General features: G+C 35.5%; 1 protein-coding gene across 1 annotated transcript in view; it reads right to left on the bottom strand.

Annotated features, from left to right (window-relative positions):
* Positions 1-17,694, bottom strand: part of LOC138709111 (protein Skeletor, isoforms D/E-like) — a 316,549-nt gene that overhangs the window by 180,785 nt on the left and 118,070 nt on the right. Inside the window, exon 2 of the mRNA XM_069839643.1 lies at positions 5,068-5,214. Coding sequence (XP_069695744.1) covers positions 5,068-5,214 — 147 coding nt within the window. The remainder of the gene's footprint in view (positions 1-5,067; positions 5,215-17,694) is intronic.

The following is a 17,694-nucleotide window of genomic DNA, read 5'->3' as shown; positions in this document are numbered from 1 at the left end:
AGGGGCATTTCACATAAATTAATGTTAAGACATTTTATTGTATAACAGAGTAAAAGTAATAAAAGAAAAAAAGAAGAAGAAAAAACACATATCACAATAATTGAACTCTAAATTTTCTCTGTTAACAGCAATTTTTAATAGATTTTTTAAATAAGGAGCATTAGCAAATTGTATGTTTGGGAATTTATCTGTTACGTTATAAAGCCTTGGACCGAAGTTGCTACTATGATTATATGCTACAGTTCTAGTACATTTAGGAACTGTCAAGCATGTGCTGTCTTATCTTTCGGTTTTATAAACCATAATTTAAATTATATGTATATATATATATATATATATATATATATATATATATATATATATATATATATAGACACACACACAGAGTGAACAATAAGTAATGTCCTTAATTTCAGGGGGTTACTCTTTGAGATTATTGCAAACAAAAAGTTTTAATACAATTTTGCGCGTTTTTGCTTCCTTTTCGAGATAAAAATGGTTTCATATGAAATATTACATAGTGTGTTTTGGGAAAGCCATTCATTTAATTCCAATATGCTCATTCAATTTAAGAGAGCAGTGTATTATGATAATAGATGATTGAAAGAATTTGTTTTGTTCTTTAAATGTGAAGAAATTATTGCGAACAAATGTAACATTGTAAAATCTCTTTGCAGAACGAAACGTTACATTTGTTAAGCTCAAATTGCTGCACATATAAAGGGTAAAACTAAAATTCTTTAAATCATTTATTATCATAATGCACTGCTCCCTTAAATTCGCTGAGCACATTGGAAATTAAATCAATGGCTTCCCCAGAACACGCTATGAACTATTTCTTATAAATCAATTTTTATCTCGAAAATGAAGTAAAAAGAAGCAAAATTTTATTTAACTTTTTTGTTTGAAATATTCAAAGAATTACTTCCTGAAATTAATGACACTATTTACGGTTCATTCTGTATATAGCTCCAGGAGCTGCTTCCCCCCCCCCCAACGAAACGATTGGGAGGTAAGCTCCAATTCCACTGTAACTTACTATCACATGCTCGGAATCACACCGCTCTTGCACTAAAATATCGGGTATGTTTTTTAACGTATGAAAAAAAAAATATATTAATTTTGCCAAAAAGTGGAGCCACTCCCTTTTTGCAGGGAGCCCCTCAATTGTATTCATCATATACTAACGACAGTTGTATCCTAACCAACTGAAGATTGGAACGCGTTGTGTATAATAGCTAATACTATGACTTCAGTATAGGCCATTAATTTTAATTTATCAAATTATCATACGAAGAAATCTCTTGTCTAAGTATCATGTCCATCTGTATTCTGACAGTGTTCATTTTCCTTGCGTTTTCAATTGATGGCAATTTTATTGTATTTTTAAGCGCTTGTACTCTGGGAATTCTGTACGCATTTTGTTTTCAAACCTCCCAAACATCCAAGCGTCTAGCAGCTATGCATCGCTTATTTTATCGAAGGTTAATAAAAGTGGAAGTTGGATATTTGTAACACGTTCGCACAGAGAGAATCGCTCTGCGTTGTGGTCAGCATAACAACATTAAGGTGGGACGTGTTGCTATGGTCACTGGACGACCGCGCTGATTGGTACGGGAGCCTCCAATACGTGAGGACTACATTTGGTAGTTTTCGAAATAAACTCCTTTAGTGGACTACGTAACCTGTGAGAACAAACAAAATTCGCACTCGAGTAACATGAAAAATGAAGTCGAAGTAGAACCACAGTCTAGTATATACAGTCACGAAGCGCAATACGTAGTAAATATGCATCCATAGATAGTTGCTAACCACTAGGATCGCTACTATCGCCTCATCACAGAGAATGCGAAATAGTACCTGCACAGTCTATTGTTCCTAGTACCCTCAACAACTCAAGCTTCGTGACTGTATATTATACTAGATTATGGTAGAACTGTCGCTGTAACGTTGCAGAAGAAATATTTGGAGATAGTAATAACAAAGCAAAACATATTATATAGGCTACCGGCACATTTCTGCCTAATTCGGAACTACGCTCGGGCGTGAGTTCGATTCTCTCTTGAGGTTATTACCTGGTTGGATTTTTCCGCGTTTTTCTCCAAATATAATGCGAATTTCAGGTAATCTGTGACGAACCGTCGGCCTCATTTCGCCAAATATTATCTTGTTATTACTAATTCCAACTACACTGAGAGCCTAGAAGTTGATACAGCGTCGTTAACAGACTAGAAGTTAACCTTAACTACCTTAATTTAATAATTCTGATTTAACTACTAGATTCATCTAAGTAAACAAAGAACTCCACAACATTTCGCTTTTGAATTAATAAGAATTATACACTGCATAATTAGATCTCGGATTAAGTGTAAAATATGTAATAAATATGACATGGAGTAATATATACACAATTCAATAAATACAGTATAAGCTTATATAGGCCTAAATAAGACTTGGACAACAGTGTTATATACAGTATATTACTGTAGGTATATGTAAGTAGTGTCACCGGCTTAGCTCAGGAGGCAGGCGTTTGTCAGTTGATCCGGAGTTGCTGTCGGCCGTGTGTTCGATTCCCACTTGAGCTGATTATCTGGTTGGGTTTTTTCCGAGGTTTTCCCAACCGTAAGGCGAATGCGAGTAATCTGTGGTTAATCATCGGCTCACCTCACCAAAACATCTCAGAAATACAGAGAGTTCGCATGATGTTCATTCCACTACAAGGAATTTAACATGTCCAGCTTAACCTACATGTTACATAGCTATTGGACTAAATCACATCCAGAGTAAGTCAAGATTATACAACTCTGTATTGTTAATAAATCCAAGACTATGCAATTTTAATTTTGATAAATTTAAGAATAAAATGAAGTAATTTGTTTAACAGTCATATCTTTTTTTCTTATTGTCAAAGTATTTATTCATTCAAACTTATGTTCTATTCTTGAGTTGATTCTTATTTTTATTTTAGCAATTCCTGTTTGTCCTTGAAGTCCTATCTTTCCAAAGGGGCTAAGTGTCATTTTTTTTTTCAAATTTCATTTTATTTAATCAGAGGGGTGTGCAGCCATATGAGAATATCATACTGAATGAACTCTGTTGTAGGTCAACTGTAAGCGGCTCATTGATGCGCCAAAGGTGGTGTGGGTGGTATCTCAAGATGCGTTTGGCAGTGTGTGTTTAATCAATATGTCAGAGAGTTGCTTCTTGGCAGTTAGCCTCTTTGGAAAGATAAGTCTTCAATTATTCTATAAAGTTTTGCAATTGTACTGAACTTGTGTTACATTGTATTTCAGTATAGAATTTCTATTTGCAGGAATCGTCCCCGACTACGAATTTGCTCAGACGGGTGAGTGTTATATTTATTGCGTATTAATTTTGTACTGTAGTATGTAGCAACAAATACAATACAATACACTATAGGCTTGTATATGACAACTTGATATATGATAGGCCTATAATGGATGTAAAATAAACCGCGAAAACCAAGGAGATAGATTAAAGACGCAAAAAATGTTCCGAGATCTATGGCATTTGGGAGATGGTGCCAAAAGACGTAAAACAAAGACTGACTTACTTATGGCTTTGAGAGAACCTCGAGGTTCATTTCCGCCCTCACATAAGCCCGCCATCGGTCCCTATCCTGTGCAAGATTAATCCAGTCTCTATCATCATATCCCGCCTCCCTTAAATCCCCTTTAATATTATCCTCCCATCTACGTGTCGGCCTGCCAGAGGTCTTTTCCCCTCCGGCCTCCCAACTAACACTCTATATGCATTTCTGGACTCGGCCATCTCAAACATCTGTATTTAATGTTTCTAATTATGTCAGGTGAAGAATACAATGCTTGCAGTTCTGCGTTGAGTAACTTTCTCCATTCTCCTGTAACTTTATCCCAAATATTTTCCTAAGCATCTTATTCTCAGAAACCTTAGTATCTGTTCCTCTCCCAAGGTGAGAGTCCAAGTTTCATAACCATACATAACAACCGGTAATATAACTGTTTTATAAATTCTAACTTTCAGCTTTTTTGAAAGCAGACTGCATGATAAAACTTCTCAACCGAATAATAACAGTCATTTGCAATATTTATTCCGCGTTTAATTTTCTCCTGAGTGTCATTTATATCTGTTACTGTTGCCACAAGATATTTGAATTTTTCTACTTCTTCAAAGAATAAATTTGCAGTTCTTATATTTCCATTTCGTACTATGTTCTGGTCACGAGACATAACCGTATACTTTGTCTTTTTGGGATTTACTTCCAATAGCTGATAATTGTAACGAGAGATGTCCTATCTAGGAATGTAACGTTGAATAAGAAAGGAAATAAACTTCGTATGCTTTTTTAAATCAGTATTTTGCCTGAGTATTTAAAGTTCAACTACCGAAACGAAGAATATGCGATATAACTTCATTTTACTAATTTTGTATCAAACATAACCAACTACTTGCCACTGTCTGGCGTTGATTTGAAATCGTCACAATGTGAGGCTAGAATGAAGCAAAGGGTCCAATTCTTGAAATATAATTGTCTTGCTAGTGGTAGTGATAACGATTATGACAATGATGGTCAAATTGACAATTCGTGAATCAAAAATCTTCTTGGCATGGAATTTTATCTTTTCTGCTATTGCTAATTCAACATAACTGAAATGATTTACAGGAGTTTGTCTACGTTTTTTACCATAAATAATATGCTTATAAAAGCTATGGGAATGTATTAAAATGGTTAGCTACAGTATGTTATACATGGAATTATTGATGAAGAGTTAAATTTGGTAATACTTTTTAAACCAGTTTTACTCCATGATAGACGAAAAATTGAAAGGTGTAGATAGTGGTATTATTAGAGAAAATATAAAAGCTACATTAAATTACTCTTTAGCTTTCTTTTTGATTTTAGTCTTTTTTTGTGACCTATAAATACTTTGTTTTCGTGTCTCTCTACCGACTGAGATATCTCGGTTTTATCACATCAATATTATCGGAAATTGAAATTAAAAGCAGACTACATGTGGTACATCTAAGTTCACAGATCTATAAACTTAGAGAAATAAATCATACCTGGTCCTTCTCCATCGTACGTGAAGTCTCTTATATGCAGAGTGCGTGCATCCACAGCGAACACCTCACCAGTCACACTGTGGTGTAGAGTTTTGAGCTTCCCGATATATTTGCCATAATAGCCAGGGTTTTGTGCTGCCGAGAACTCTGTAACATAAAGCAAATAACGTATATGAAGCTCTAGAATCATTAGAAATTTTAACAACTTAAGCATTTTATTGCTCGACCAAGGCGAGTGGAGCCGCGGGAGTAATGTGAACTATCGCGATGCGGTATTACGAACGCAGAAGCAGTAGCTCCATGGCTCCGGGCTGCAGGACTCCACTGGCCTTGGTCGAGTAATACAGAGAATTTTTCAACCGAGGAAGTCGTTGGGACGCTTGTCACTGTCTGCTGGTGTAAGTAACAAAAGTAAACAATTGATTCCTGTAGGATATTGAAGGTTACCTACTGAAAGCCCAATGGGATTTTTACCGCTAGAATAATACTTTGTACGGCTTACCAAGTTAGTTCATTTTCTCTTTCGAGAAATTCTCCGTAGTACAATAGCGTAATTATTTGAAGAAGATGTCTCTGCGGTTATTAATATTACAAGAAGTCAAAAATAAGAAACTTTTTCTGTGTGCCGGTACGGTGCAAAATTTGAACCTATAAAATAAATAAGATTTACATATTTTGAAGCTACAATTATTTAATTTTTTTGCAGCTTAAATTTTAACTGTAGTACTGGTACGTTCTGTGGTATTGTCATAATATTGGAGTTCTTTATTATATTTTTGTTAATTGAATCCCTTGTTTCCTTACAGTTCTTAGCATGACACATAAAACTCTCTTTATTATCTCATCAATGAAAGTCTAATGAAAGGAGTCTTTATTTTAGACTAATACGATGTACAAGAAGTCCAGAACAGAATCAGTATTACGTCAGTTTCCGAGCTATGGTGTATTTTAATATAGCTACAGTATATACTTTTTTACAGCATATGTCTATGTATGTTTATTTTTATATGTTAATCGTTAGGACATTATTTTAATGTGAAACGTTTATGCTCGAAGATTATTTGGAAAGAAGCATGTTATGGAAATTTAATTCTCTGACTCCACTTTCTTAGCAATTGCAATGCGTTACGTCCCACTATTCTGACGTCACTTGCTTAGCAACGGATTTGCATCGATAGGGTACATGCTAGACGAAAAGACTTACTTTCGTGCATGAATTATATTTCTTATTTCCCTTATCATAGACTGATTCTAACGGCTCTCCAACAAACCAATTCAGATGCAACACATGAATTCCATTGCGGATATATAGGCTACAAGATATATATGGTGCATATTCAATAGTAATTTAAAAAACAAAGAAAAATAGTCATTAATAATACAAAACACAAATTATTTTAAATTTGTGTTCACTCTCATTCACATTCACAATCTTTACACATCCAAATATTACAGTAATATCCTACCGAGAGCAACAACGTTTCAAGCAATTACCTGTCACTTTTTTATAATTTTTTGCTGCCAAGCTCCGAATAACTTTCATTCTATGAGCTTACTCAATCATCAGAGGCCCTATAGCTTAAAAAAAAAAAAATTGGCTTGCAAATAGACTTACATCTGCTCACAAAAGAGACAACTTGATAGGCGAGAGATGGCCGATAAGTTTAATCTGAAGCTCTCTCATTTTGAGCAGGATTCTTTAACATGGTGTAAATTATATTACCGGAGATTTTACTTCGCTTTTGGAGAAAGCTATACTCATTGGAGAGGATGACGACACATAGATTGCTTACCATGATCCATAATGCACCTGCTCCGAAAAATAGATTGATATATATTAGATGGTTTAGAGCCGCCTTAACTACTTCAGCTCCAACTAGCGCATTGTGTCCATCTCTTTTAACATAGGGTAAATAATACTTCTCGAAAGCTTTAGTGTTCTTCAGAATCTAAGAATTATATTAGAAGCTAGTTTGGGATGAAGACTTCTGTATTGACGTACAAGCAGAAAAAATGTCACATTTTATTTGTAATAGCGGTTCAAGAAGTCTCCGCTAGGTACTGCAGACGCCAACGTCAGAGTCCGTTGGCCAATGCGTACGCGTGGTGCCATCTGCCAAGTCTACGTGCAGTAATCAAATGCAATATAAATGTTAAATAATTAAGGCACTACGTAAAAAAAAATGAAAATATAGGACGAATAGGCCTACATTTCATACGAGGGGAATACAGATGAGGCACTCTATCAATGGGATTTAACAATCATTGGTTACTTTTTTTTTTCCCGCTGTATTTGGCTCCAGACATTGTTATAGTATGAAAGGGATGTAAAGATGTCTGTGTACGAAGTAGGAATATGGAGCAAGAACATTTTCTTTGAGAATAATAAGTGCCATAGCTCTGCGTTGCGGGACCGCCGGCTCTACATCCCGTCTCAGGAAAGACATATGAATAAATTTTTGACTATAAACCCGCAAATGTCGATCCAAATGGAGTTAACCACTACATGTGGTAAAATCACGATTGGTCTCGGAATGCCTAGAGCACCCAGATGTACTAGAGAAACACAATTCCATTGATTTGATTTGATTTGATTTGATTTGGATACCGGGACACAATGGTGTTGAGGGCAATGAAAAAGCCGATCAATTGACTAAAGAAGGTTCTCAAAATCCATTAATAGGATTCGATTCTACTGTAGGTATCTCTTATTGTTCTATAATGCGGGCTGTTGTGAACTGGATGACAAAAACATAAAAAAATACTGGCAATCCATTAATGAATGCATTGAAAAACACTACTGACAGAGCCTAAAACGAATAGATCATAGAACTACTCAAGCTAGGTAGAAGGTAATAGACCTGATTCGTAGGACTACTATCAGATCATTGTCTATTAAGAGGACTTTTTATGGGACTATCCATAGAGCCTTCATGTTGGAGATGTCAGAAGGTCGATGAAACAGTCTACCACATTCTCTGTGAACATGAAAGTTTAGCAAGCCTATGAGATCTCTATTTTGGAAATTAATTAAAAAAATTAAGCGATCTTTCACAAGTATCCCTTAAGGACATGATGTCTTCCTCGAAAGAATCAGGATTGTTAAGACATTGAAGCATGGAACAACAAAAATGATGCTGGTGCCGGTGGTTTGAAGTGCTGTGGTCATTTATTGTAAATACCATATCATATCATACCAAGGTAATCGCTAGGCTATCAGAAGGCAAGGTAAATATGGGAAAAAAATTACTCGACGTATTTAGTTTGAACTTTTTGGACTTTTTTCATTGCTGTTTAAGTGGTTAGGTACAGCTTACAGCAGTAAGATTTTGGAAATATTCAACATTTTTTTCCTCCATTACTATATCTTGTACAACAATGAAAACTAGTATGTGTAAAACACAGTCCTTCTGCTATATGAAAAAAAAAATATTTTTATGATTTAAAATATATATATTTACATTTTTTAAAAATTCAGTTCACTGTGCAGTGATGAAACATTTCCCACATAACTCAAAAACTATCCAACATTCTGTGATGAAATTTTTGTGTGTATTTACGGATGTCATATATACAATATGATGCAAGATCACTTTCTCTACCTTTGATAGATTGTCTGATAAAAAATAAAGTCGTTTTAAAAATGGACAAATATCAGTATTTTCTTCTAACACAAAATAGAAAATATATTATTTATTAAGGAATGTAGTTGAAAGAGCATGATATTGTAAACATGAGGTTCAGCAATAAAATAAAAGAGAGAGGACTTGAAAAGTTAACAAGTTTATGAGTTATGAGCGAAACGCTTCATCACTGCACAGTAAACTGTACCCATTTTTAATTTTGAAAAAAAAAATTAAATTGTATATATATATATATATATATATATTCATACAGCAGAAGGGCAGTATTTTACACATACCAATTTTCATTATGATACAAGAAACAGTAATGGAGGGAAAAAAACGTTGAATGTTTCCAAAAATTTTACTGCCGTAAGCTGTACCTAACCACTTAAGTATAGAAGACACGAAGCTTTAAAAGTTTATCTACTAGAATTAGAAACATCTTTTCACTTGAAGGCGAAGATTGAACCAACCCTTAAAATTTTATCAGCGATGTGAGAAATCCAATTGAATCTCTACTCGTTTCTATTTGAAATCCTATTGCTGGCAGATAAAACTTTCGTCCTAGTCAAGAATCGAACGGGGGACCGATCGGTTTGTAGCTACAAATGTCGCTACTACGAGTATTTTCAATTCAAGAGAACATAAAAATAACTTGAAATAATATAGCGCAAATATTCTGCATGCAAATTTAAATAAGATCTTTCGCTGCGCTAATGAAGAAATTCAGTATCAACGTGCTCCGAAGGTCTCTCAACGTACGATGACGTCACGACCAGCTGTTTCTCGGGATTATTAGGATTACTAGAACGAATTGGTCTGGGTCCAGGAAGCGGAACGTGTCACACTCGGGTTTGTTTGCGGAGTAGAGACAAGCGTTCATTTACGAACCCGTCTACTCGGTGACCATAAACTCGGTGGATAATTGCATGACGTCAGCAGGAATTCAAGACCTGCTATATAACTTTTGTAGTAACTGTGCGATCCTAAACAAATGCTTTTGTGGCTTGGCTGTAGTAACGTGCGATTGTAAAACAAATTGAGTTATATGCGCAGTGATAAAACGAAGGAAACGGCGGGAGAACACTCAAACCGATCTTCTTGTGGCAGGAGCAGTAAATACGTGTTTATACACCCCATGTTTGCATATCCGTATCGTCCAAACTTGGCTCACCGTGGCGCATCCAGCTCTGATACTGTACATATGCTCAAGGATCCCATAACATCTAAATGTTTGAAAATGAATTTCAGATATACACCGACAGGCTATATAAAATCAGAGAGAGAGAGAGAGAGAGAGAGAGAGAGAGAGAGAGAGAGAGAGAGACTTTGTTTCTGCATCTTGTCAATATATTAACGGACATAAAAGTGTATTTTCGGAAATAACATACAAAATATTTCGATATGTTGCTATTGTCTTTGTGGTAGAGTTTTTTTCTCAGCCAAGTGTTCGAAACTCGCTTATTGAACAGTTATTAAGGCTGGTTTACAATAAACCGGAAACGGAAACGAGAACGGAAATATTGTTAAAATAAATGTATTTAAATATGAACATTCACAATTAACAATTGTGAATGCTCACATTTAAATATATTTATTTTAACATTATTTACGTTCTCGTCCTCGTCGTTTCCGTTCCCGGTTTATTGTGAACCAACCTTAAGTCAATAGTAGCTTTTACGCGGAGGCCGTAGGACGTGTTGACCCCGCTTAAATGGAGTACTGTGACTTTTGTGGACCAATTAAAGATCATCAAAAATATTAAAGAAAATGACATTAAGTTAATTGCAGGAAAGGCATTAGAGAGAATTTATGCTTTGGGAGAATTTGCACCTTGCTTTTGAGTTTTTAACTTGACTACATGAATAAAAACGCTTCCATTTTATGATATGAACCTGAAATTACATTTATATTTTTATTTTACTTTACCTGTGAGTTGCTGCAATTGTACATCGCGTATGCAGAGACGTGCATAGAAATAGCAGTGCTTTGTAATATCACGAGATTAAAGTGTCAGATATCTAAGGTTGGGTAAACTGGATTCACAAAGAGAATTATACAAAAATATGCAGTAAACACAGGAGCTTATTCGTATACAATTAATCAATTAAATAATTTACAATAATATAAACGTAAACAGCCATTCAAAAATATTTATAGACAACCAGCTGAAATCTACAATTACGTATTTTAGCAAAAGTCAGTAACTTAATCTCGAGAGCAACATTGTCAATATAACTAAAGATATGAATCTAGTAAGAGATTGCACAGTAGAAGAAAATGTATAAAAAACAACCGCACGTGAATTTAAATCTGAAGCTGGGTATTGTGTTTAATTGTAAACGTAGTCTTCGTAATGTGTTCAGTTCTACTCCCGTCCGGAAACATTCACATCTGACATACTTAATTGATAGGTGTAGACTACGTTATTATTGATTGATCCCTTACTGCCCGCATATTTTTACCCATAAAACTTTGACTAATTATATAGTAGGCACACAGTTATATTTTTGTTTCATAATGAGTATTAACCTGTACTATAGGAGTTATTCAAAGTACGGTAATCCCGAAAACTTTTCATAAAGTTACCATTCACACGCAAAATAAAAGTTCTACATATTTCTGTAATGCTAACAAATTCTCTTCTTATTTGGTAGTGGAGTTATTCCTCTGTAATCAGTCTTTTAAGGTCGTTTAGTCTGTGTATAACAATTTTGCCAAAAGTTATCGGGAATGTGTGAATATAGACAAACACCACTTTGAACATGCAAATCTAGTCTTTCAGGTAAAGCTCCCTGTAAAGCAGATTTGGATAATTTCAAGGGAAAAATTGTTCCGTGGCCGAGTATCGATCCCGGGACCTCTGGTTGAACGTACCAGCGCTCTACCAACTGAGCTACCCGGGAACTCCACCCGACACCGTCTCAACTTTTCCCTTTACATCCACACAACTCGCGTGGACTGACGAAACGCCAGAGACCCACATCGAGTGCACACAATCTCTGTTGAAAAGTTGAGACGGTGTCGGGTGGAGTTCCCGGGTAGCTCATATTGGTAGAGCGCTGGTACGTTCAACCAGAGGTCCCGGGATCGATACCCGGCCCCGGAACAATTTTTCCCTTGAAATTATTTAACCACTTTGAACAACTCATATAGGCCTAACAAAGATTAATACTCATTATTAAATAAAAATATAATAATTGTGTTCATGTTGTTTTTAATAATAATTATATCAGTAAATATCAGTGGCGTAGCATGAAATTTTGAGCAAGGAAAGCTAATTCAAGTTGTCTTTCATGCAATATGAGAAACGTATTACAAAAATACAGTCTTAAAATAAATAGTAGTCAATTTCAAGTCAGCAGTCGAAGTTTGGTTGGAACCTCGTAATAAGGCATGACCTCAAATGGTACGTAGTAAAATATAATTTCACGGTTTACACATCAAATAGACACGTATAGTATAACACTAGCTCACTCCCTGTCATACTTAGAGAAATCACAATATTAACGGTCAATAGATACAGTACGTACTGTAAGTATGCGGCTGTCTTTTGTTTTTGTCCTTCATTGACAGCAAGGGAGTCGGTCATTTGTTTTTTAGATCACACTTTTGTTCATAAGTCAGTCTTGATAATATAATTGTCCTAAAAAATTCAAGTAAATTGGTGTCAGGAACTGTTATTTCACTCATTATTTATTATATCAGCCACAATGCACACTAACATTTCAACTGAACACAACTGACGAAAAGGGATAACTCGGAAACTACTTATTTTAAATGTTAAAGCTAGCTTCCTGCGAGCCTTGCGATCAGGGTAGTTTAGTTAGAAAGGGATGGAAAAACTGCGGGATGAGTTACACAGAAGAATGAGTGTAAGAAACCAGTCTGCTTGGAAGCTGATGTGTGCAGGTTCTTGTTTACTGCTGCATCACAAATTATCCTGAGCTGCCGCATCACAATATTTAACGCGTAAATATAAATTCTATTAAAATTAATCAATAATTTTGTCCATAGATTGCAAGTTTATTATGAAATTATTGTTAACTGGGGAAGCTGAGCTTTTTAGCTTACATTGACGCTATGCCACTGGTAAATATACACGAGAGGTTACGGATCGATGACGTCTACGCCGGACATGCAATCATGTCTGATGCGGGTGTTCCCGACCGGGATGCGAGCTGAACGCTCTGTGTTCAATGTGACAATGTTGTTAATCCTCTTCTGCATGAACGAGTAATGGGGAAATAGATACAATCTATTTAAAATAAGAAAACATCACAGCAATGATATTAAATGCAAATCAGTATTACTTTGTCAACAATAAGTAGTCATATTTGAAGCTTGAGATTGTAGGCACATTTATTTTACTTTATTTTGTGAATATCGTCATAGAAATAAGGAGCAAGCATACAAGTTGAAGTATACTGTAGACAACTATACTCGCACATCTGCACTTATTATTGAAGTCCGGATTTCCATGTAGGCCTACTATCAAATCTTAAAACATAAATGCATCCATGCACTATCATATGACAAAATATGCATAATAAAGCGAAAAACATAAAAAAATAGGCATTATCAAAATTGAGTTCTACATTATATTAAATTTTATTTTATTTTGAAACATAATATTAGAACTAATTTTTTTAGGTTTTCTTCGTGTGTTTGTCTGAAGAACGTTCTTGAACACAGAAAATTATCTTTCTACGTCACAAGAAGTGACAGGTACATTCTTAAGCGAAGAAATTTGGGGAAAAGTGCAGTCGAATTGTATTTTTCATTTCCGCATGACCATGACCCCATCGGCAATCGAATCTGCGACCTTCTGACTTTGCAGCGTTACGTCTTAGCCACAACGCTAACGTACGTCCCAAAATACAAAAGTACTTATGTCTTGATTACAACAATCACAATAAACTACATCACCGTTCGTCTCCTGAAATTCCTCTTCTTGCAGTTCTAAAATGAGCTATAGCAACGCTTCACAATTCGGCATAAAAGTACACTAAAATTTAGTTTGTAAGGATGCTGCTTCTGCGTTCCTTTCTTTAACCCTTTGAAGCACAAATTAATTTTTTATGTTTTTCATATCATGGATCATACCAAAGTTTCAATCGATTTTTTTTCAACATTTTAACTCTGCACACAATTTCAGAACACAGATGGCACCTCTATGTATACTCAAGAGGTGGTTCTTTGATGGAATATCTGTGGCATAAAATTTAGAAGAAAGAAAATGGTGGTTCTTCTGAGTAACCACTATGCTTCAAAGGATTAAGTATTTTTATCTCTGGTTTGTAACGAGTTGGAGGTTGGAAATTCCAGTATAACAAAGTGAGAATTTAGTGGAAAGTTCAAAGATTAGTTGTCAGGTACGATGCCACGAAACCATATTACCAGTAGCTTTCTTTTATTTTTTCTAATATACAAATGACGTGGAAATACCAGATTTTACGAAGCAACATTCATAAAACGCACTATTATGCAAGTTAACATAATATATGCTCTAAAGCCAGAAAAAGTACATAATATGCAACGTAGAAGCCGTTCCTCGGTGGTTGAAGCATGATCTTGGATGTGCTAATAACGAAAATGCGTCTACTCCGTAAGACTTCCATAATATGCTGCCGCCTACGTAACCTGCGCGAGATGACAAGGCCATACTTCAACTACAGCGAAACGCCTTCTAAAAGTCTAAATATGTGTTATTAACTCTAAAATCTTCAAAGTATAAATTATGCACGAATTTAGTCCCAAAAAAGACCAAAACATGCAAACATGCATGGAAAAAGTACGGTTATTTGAAATCGATGCCATAAAACGAATATTTGCAAAGTTTAAGAAGTGTAACAAGCTTATATAAAAACATGCATTTGCATGGAAATCCAGGCTGTAGTTATTATGAATTCTGTTGAAAAATCAATTTTCACTAAAAAGAAGGTGCTGTATTCGAATAGGTTTTCACTTGTCTTTTGTGTGACTGGTTAGTCCTATTAACACAGTTCCATTGTAATCTTTAATGTAATTTCGTATGAATACCATAAAGGAATTCATTGTGCAGAGGCATACAGCTATCAGATTTCTTAACAGCGGCAATAGGGCACTAGAGAAAATAACTACATAGTCTTTAGTTTCCACCGCTTTACCTGAGGAAAAAATCTACGATAATAGTTGTTCCTGTAGGAGATTATATGGGCTTCAGAATAGTTCTGGAAGAAATTTAAAAACATCAACTGGTATCGAAAACTCTCCTTCCCAACACCCTCCTAACTAATCATTAATAATTGAACAGCACCAACAAACGAAACTTCATAAGCAGGTAAATTGAAGTTAAACGATTTCTCTCACGTTTGCAGTGTTTTAGTCTGAGTCTGTAGTTCTCGACGAGCATCGACGATACCTCCGCAGTTTGGGAATAAGCCGGCGTCTGACATAATGCATGAGATCACATTCAAGACAAACAGACGTCCATGCTGCATTATCATGCCTTTTTAAATTAAATTAATTTAGAGAAAGCGTTAAATAAAGAATCCATGTATTGTGGGTCCCTATCACCACGGCATTGCGCGTCCTCAGGTTGCGGATAGAGGAGACGGCCTCCAGATATGGAGGGTAGCTGCGAATATATTGAATAAGCAGTCGTGGACAGCCGATAAGGGGTGGTCCTCCAGCTTGGGGGTTGGGCGAAGGGCTAACAACCCATCACCGTAAAAAAAAAAGCTTGTTACGTATCCCTATATTAAGCCTCGGAATAGGACTGATTCTCTGGCACGACCACAGCAAAGGAATAAGGTTTTGAGATTTGGCACTTGGAACGTAACTAGTCTTTATAGAACAGGAGGGGTAACATTAGTAGCAAAAGAACTAGCTAGATATAGAATAGACTTCGTAGGAGTACAAGAGGTTAGGTTAGATGGGAATGGCATATCACAAATAGGAGATTACTTGTTGTATTATGGGGAAGGAAACAATAATCACCAATTAGGAACAGGATTCTTTGTTCATAAAAGAATAAAATCAGCAGTAAAAAAGGTCGAATTTATCAGTGACAGGTTATCATATTTAGTACTTAAGGGTAGATGGTGCGACATCATAGTTATAAATGCTCACGCCCCTACAGAAGAGAAAGACGACCATATAAAGGATAGCTTCTATGAGGAATTGGAACATACTTTTGATCAGTTCCCTAGATATCACATGAAAATTTTATTGGGGAATTTCAATGCTAAAGTAGGACGGGAGGATATTTTTAGACCAACTATTGGAAAAGAGAGCCTACACGCAATTAATAGTGACAGTGGAGTTAGATTAGTCAACTTTGCCACATCGAAAGATTTAATTGTCAAAAGTACAACATTCCCCCATAAGGATATACATAAATATACTTGGACTTCTCCAGATGGATTGACACACAACCAAATAGATCGCATCTTGATAGATAAACGGAGACATACTAGTATAGTAGATATTCGAACTTTCAGGGGTGCAGACTGTAATTCTGACCATTATTTCGTGATTGGAGAATTAAGAGAAAGATTATCAGTAGCCAAGCGAGTAGAGCAACAAGTTAATATTACTAAATTCAATATTTTGAAATTAAAGGACGAGGAAGCTAAGCAAAATTATCAGGTCGAAATTTCGAATAGGTTTGCCACTTTAGAAAGTTCCGACGAAGTTGAGAAAGAATTAGATGTTAATAGCGTGTGGGAAAATATCAGAGATAATATCAAAATTGCAGCTGAGCAGAGCATAGGTTATTATGAAACTAAGAAAAAGAAACCGTGGTTTGATGAAGATTGTTGCATGGTAATAGAAAGAAGGAAACAGGCAAAACTGAAATTCTTACAGGATCCAGTTGAGGAGAAAGAGATAATTATTTCAATGAAAGACGGGAAGCAAGTCGTACACTTAGGAATAAAAAGAGAGGTTACTTGAAGGAAAAACTGAATGAGGTAGAAACAAATAGTAAGAATAAAAACATTCGAGATTTATATAAGGGTATAAAGGAATTTAAGAACGGATATCAGCCAAGGGTAAACGTGATCAAGGATGAGAATGGTGACTTGCTTGCAGACTCTCCATCAATCCTAAACAGATGGAAAAACTATTTTGCGCAACTATTAAATGTACATAGGCCAAATAGAAATGATCGGGACGAAATTGAAATACAAACTGCTGAGCCATTTATACCCGAACCCACGCTTTCAGAAGTCGAAATTGCGATAGAAAATCTGAAAAAGTACAAGTCTCCAGCTATCTATCAAATTACAGCAGAATTAATACAAGAGGGTGGAAGTGCATTATATAGCGAAATTTATAAACTTGTACTTGCTATTTGGGAAAAGGAAATTGTACCAGAACAATGGAAGGAGTCCATAATTGTACCTATTTTTGAAAAGGGGGACAAAACCAACTGTGATAACTTTCGAGGAATATCACTTTTGTTGACGTCGTACAAAATTTTGTCCAATATTCTTTTGAGAAGATTAACTCCGTACGTAGATGAAATTATTGGGGATCATCAGTGCGGTTTTCGGCGTAATAGATCGACTATTGATCAGATTTTTTGTATTCGACAGATAATGTAGAAAAAATGGGAGTATAAGGGTACATTACATCAGTTATTCATAGATTTCAAAAAGGCATATGACTCGGTTAAGAGGGAAGTATTATATGATATTCTTATTGAATTTGGTATTCCCAAGAAACTAGTTCGATTAATTAAAATGTGTCTCAGTGAAACATACAGCAGAGTCCGTATAGGTCAGTTTCTATCTGACGCTTTTCCAATTCACTGCGGGCTAAAGCAGGGAGATGCACTATCACCTCTACTTTTTAACTTCGCTCTAGAATATGCCATTAGGAAAGTTCAGGATAATAGACAGGGTTTGGAATTGAACGGGTTACATCAGCTTCTTGTCTATGCGGATGACGTGAATATGTTAGGAGAAAATCCTCAAACGATTAGGGAAAACACGGAAATTTTACTTGAAGCAAG

The sequence above is a fragment of the Periplaneta americana genome, chromosome 11, assembly GCF_040183065.1.
Source record: "Periplaneta americana isolate PAMFEO1 chromosome 11, P.americana_PAMFEO1_priV1, whole genome shotgun sequence".
NCBI lineage: Eukaryota > Metazoa > Arthropoda > Insecta > Blattodea > Blattidae > Periplaneta > Periplaneta americana.
The sequence above is the reverse complement of the archived record's forward strand: the minus strand, read 5'-3'. Positions and strand labels throughout refer to the sequence as shown.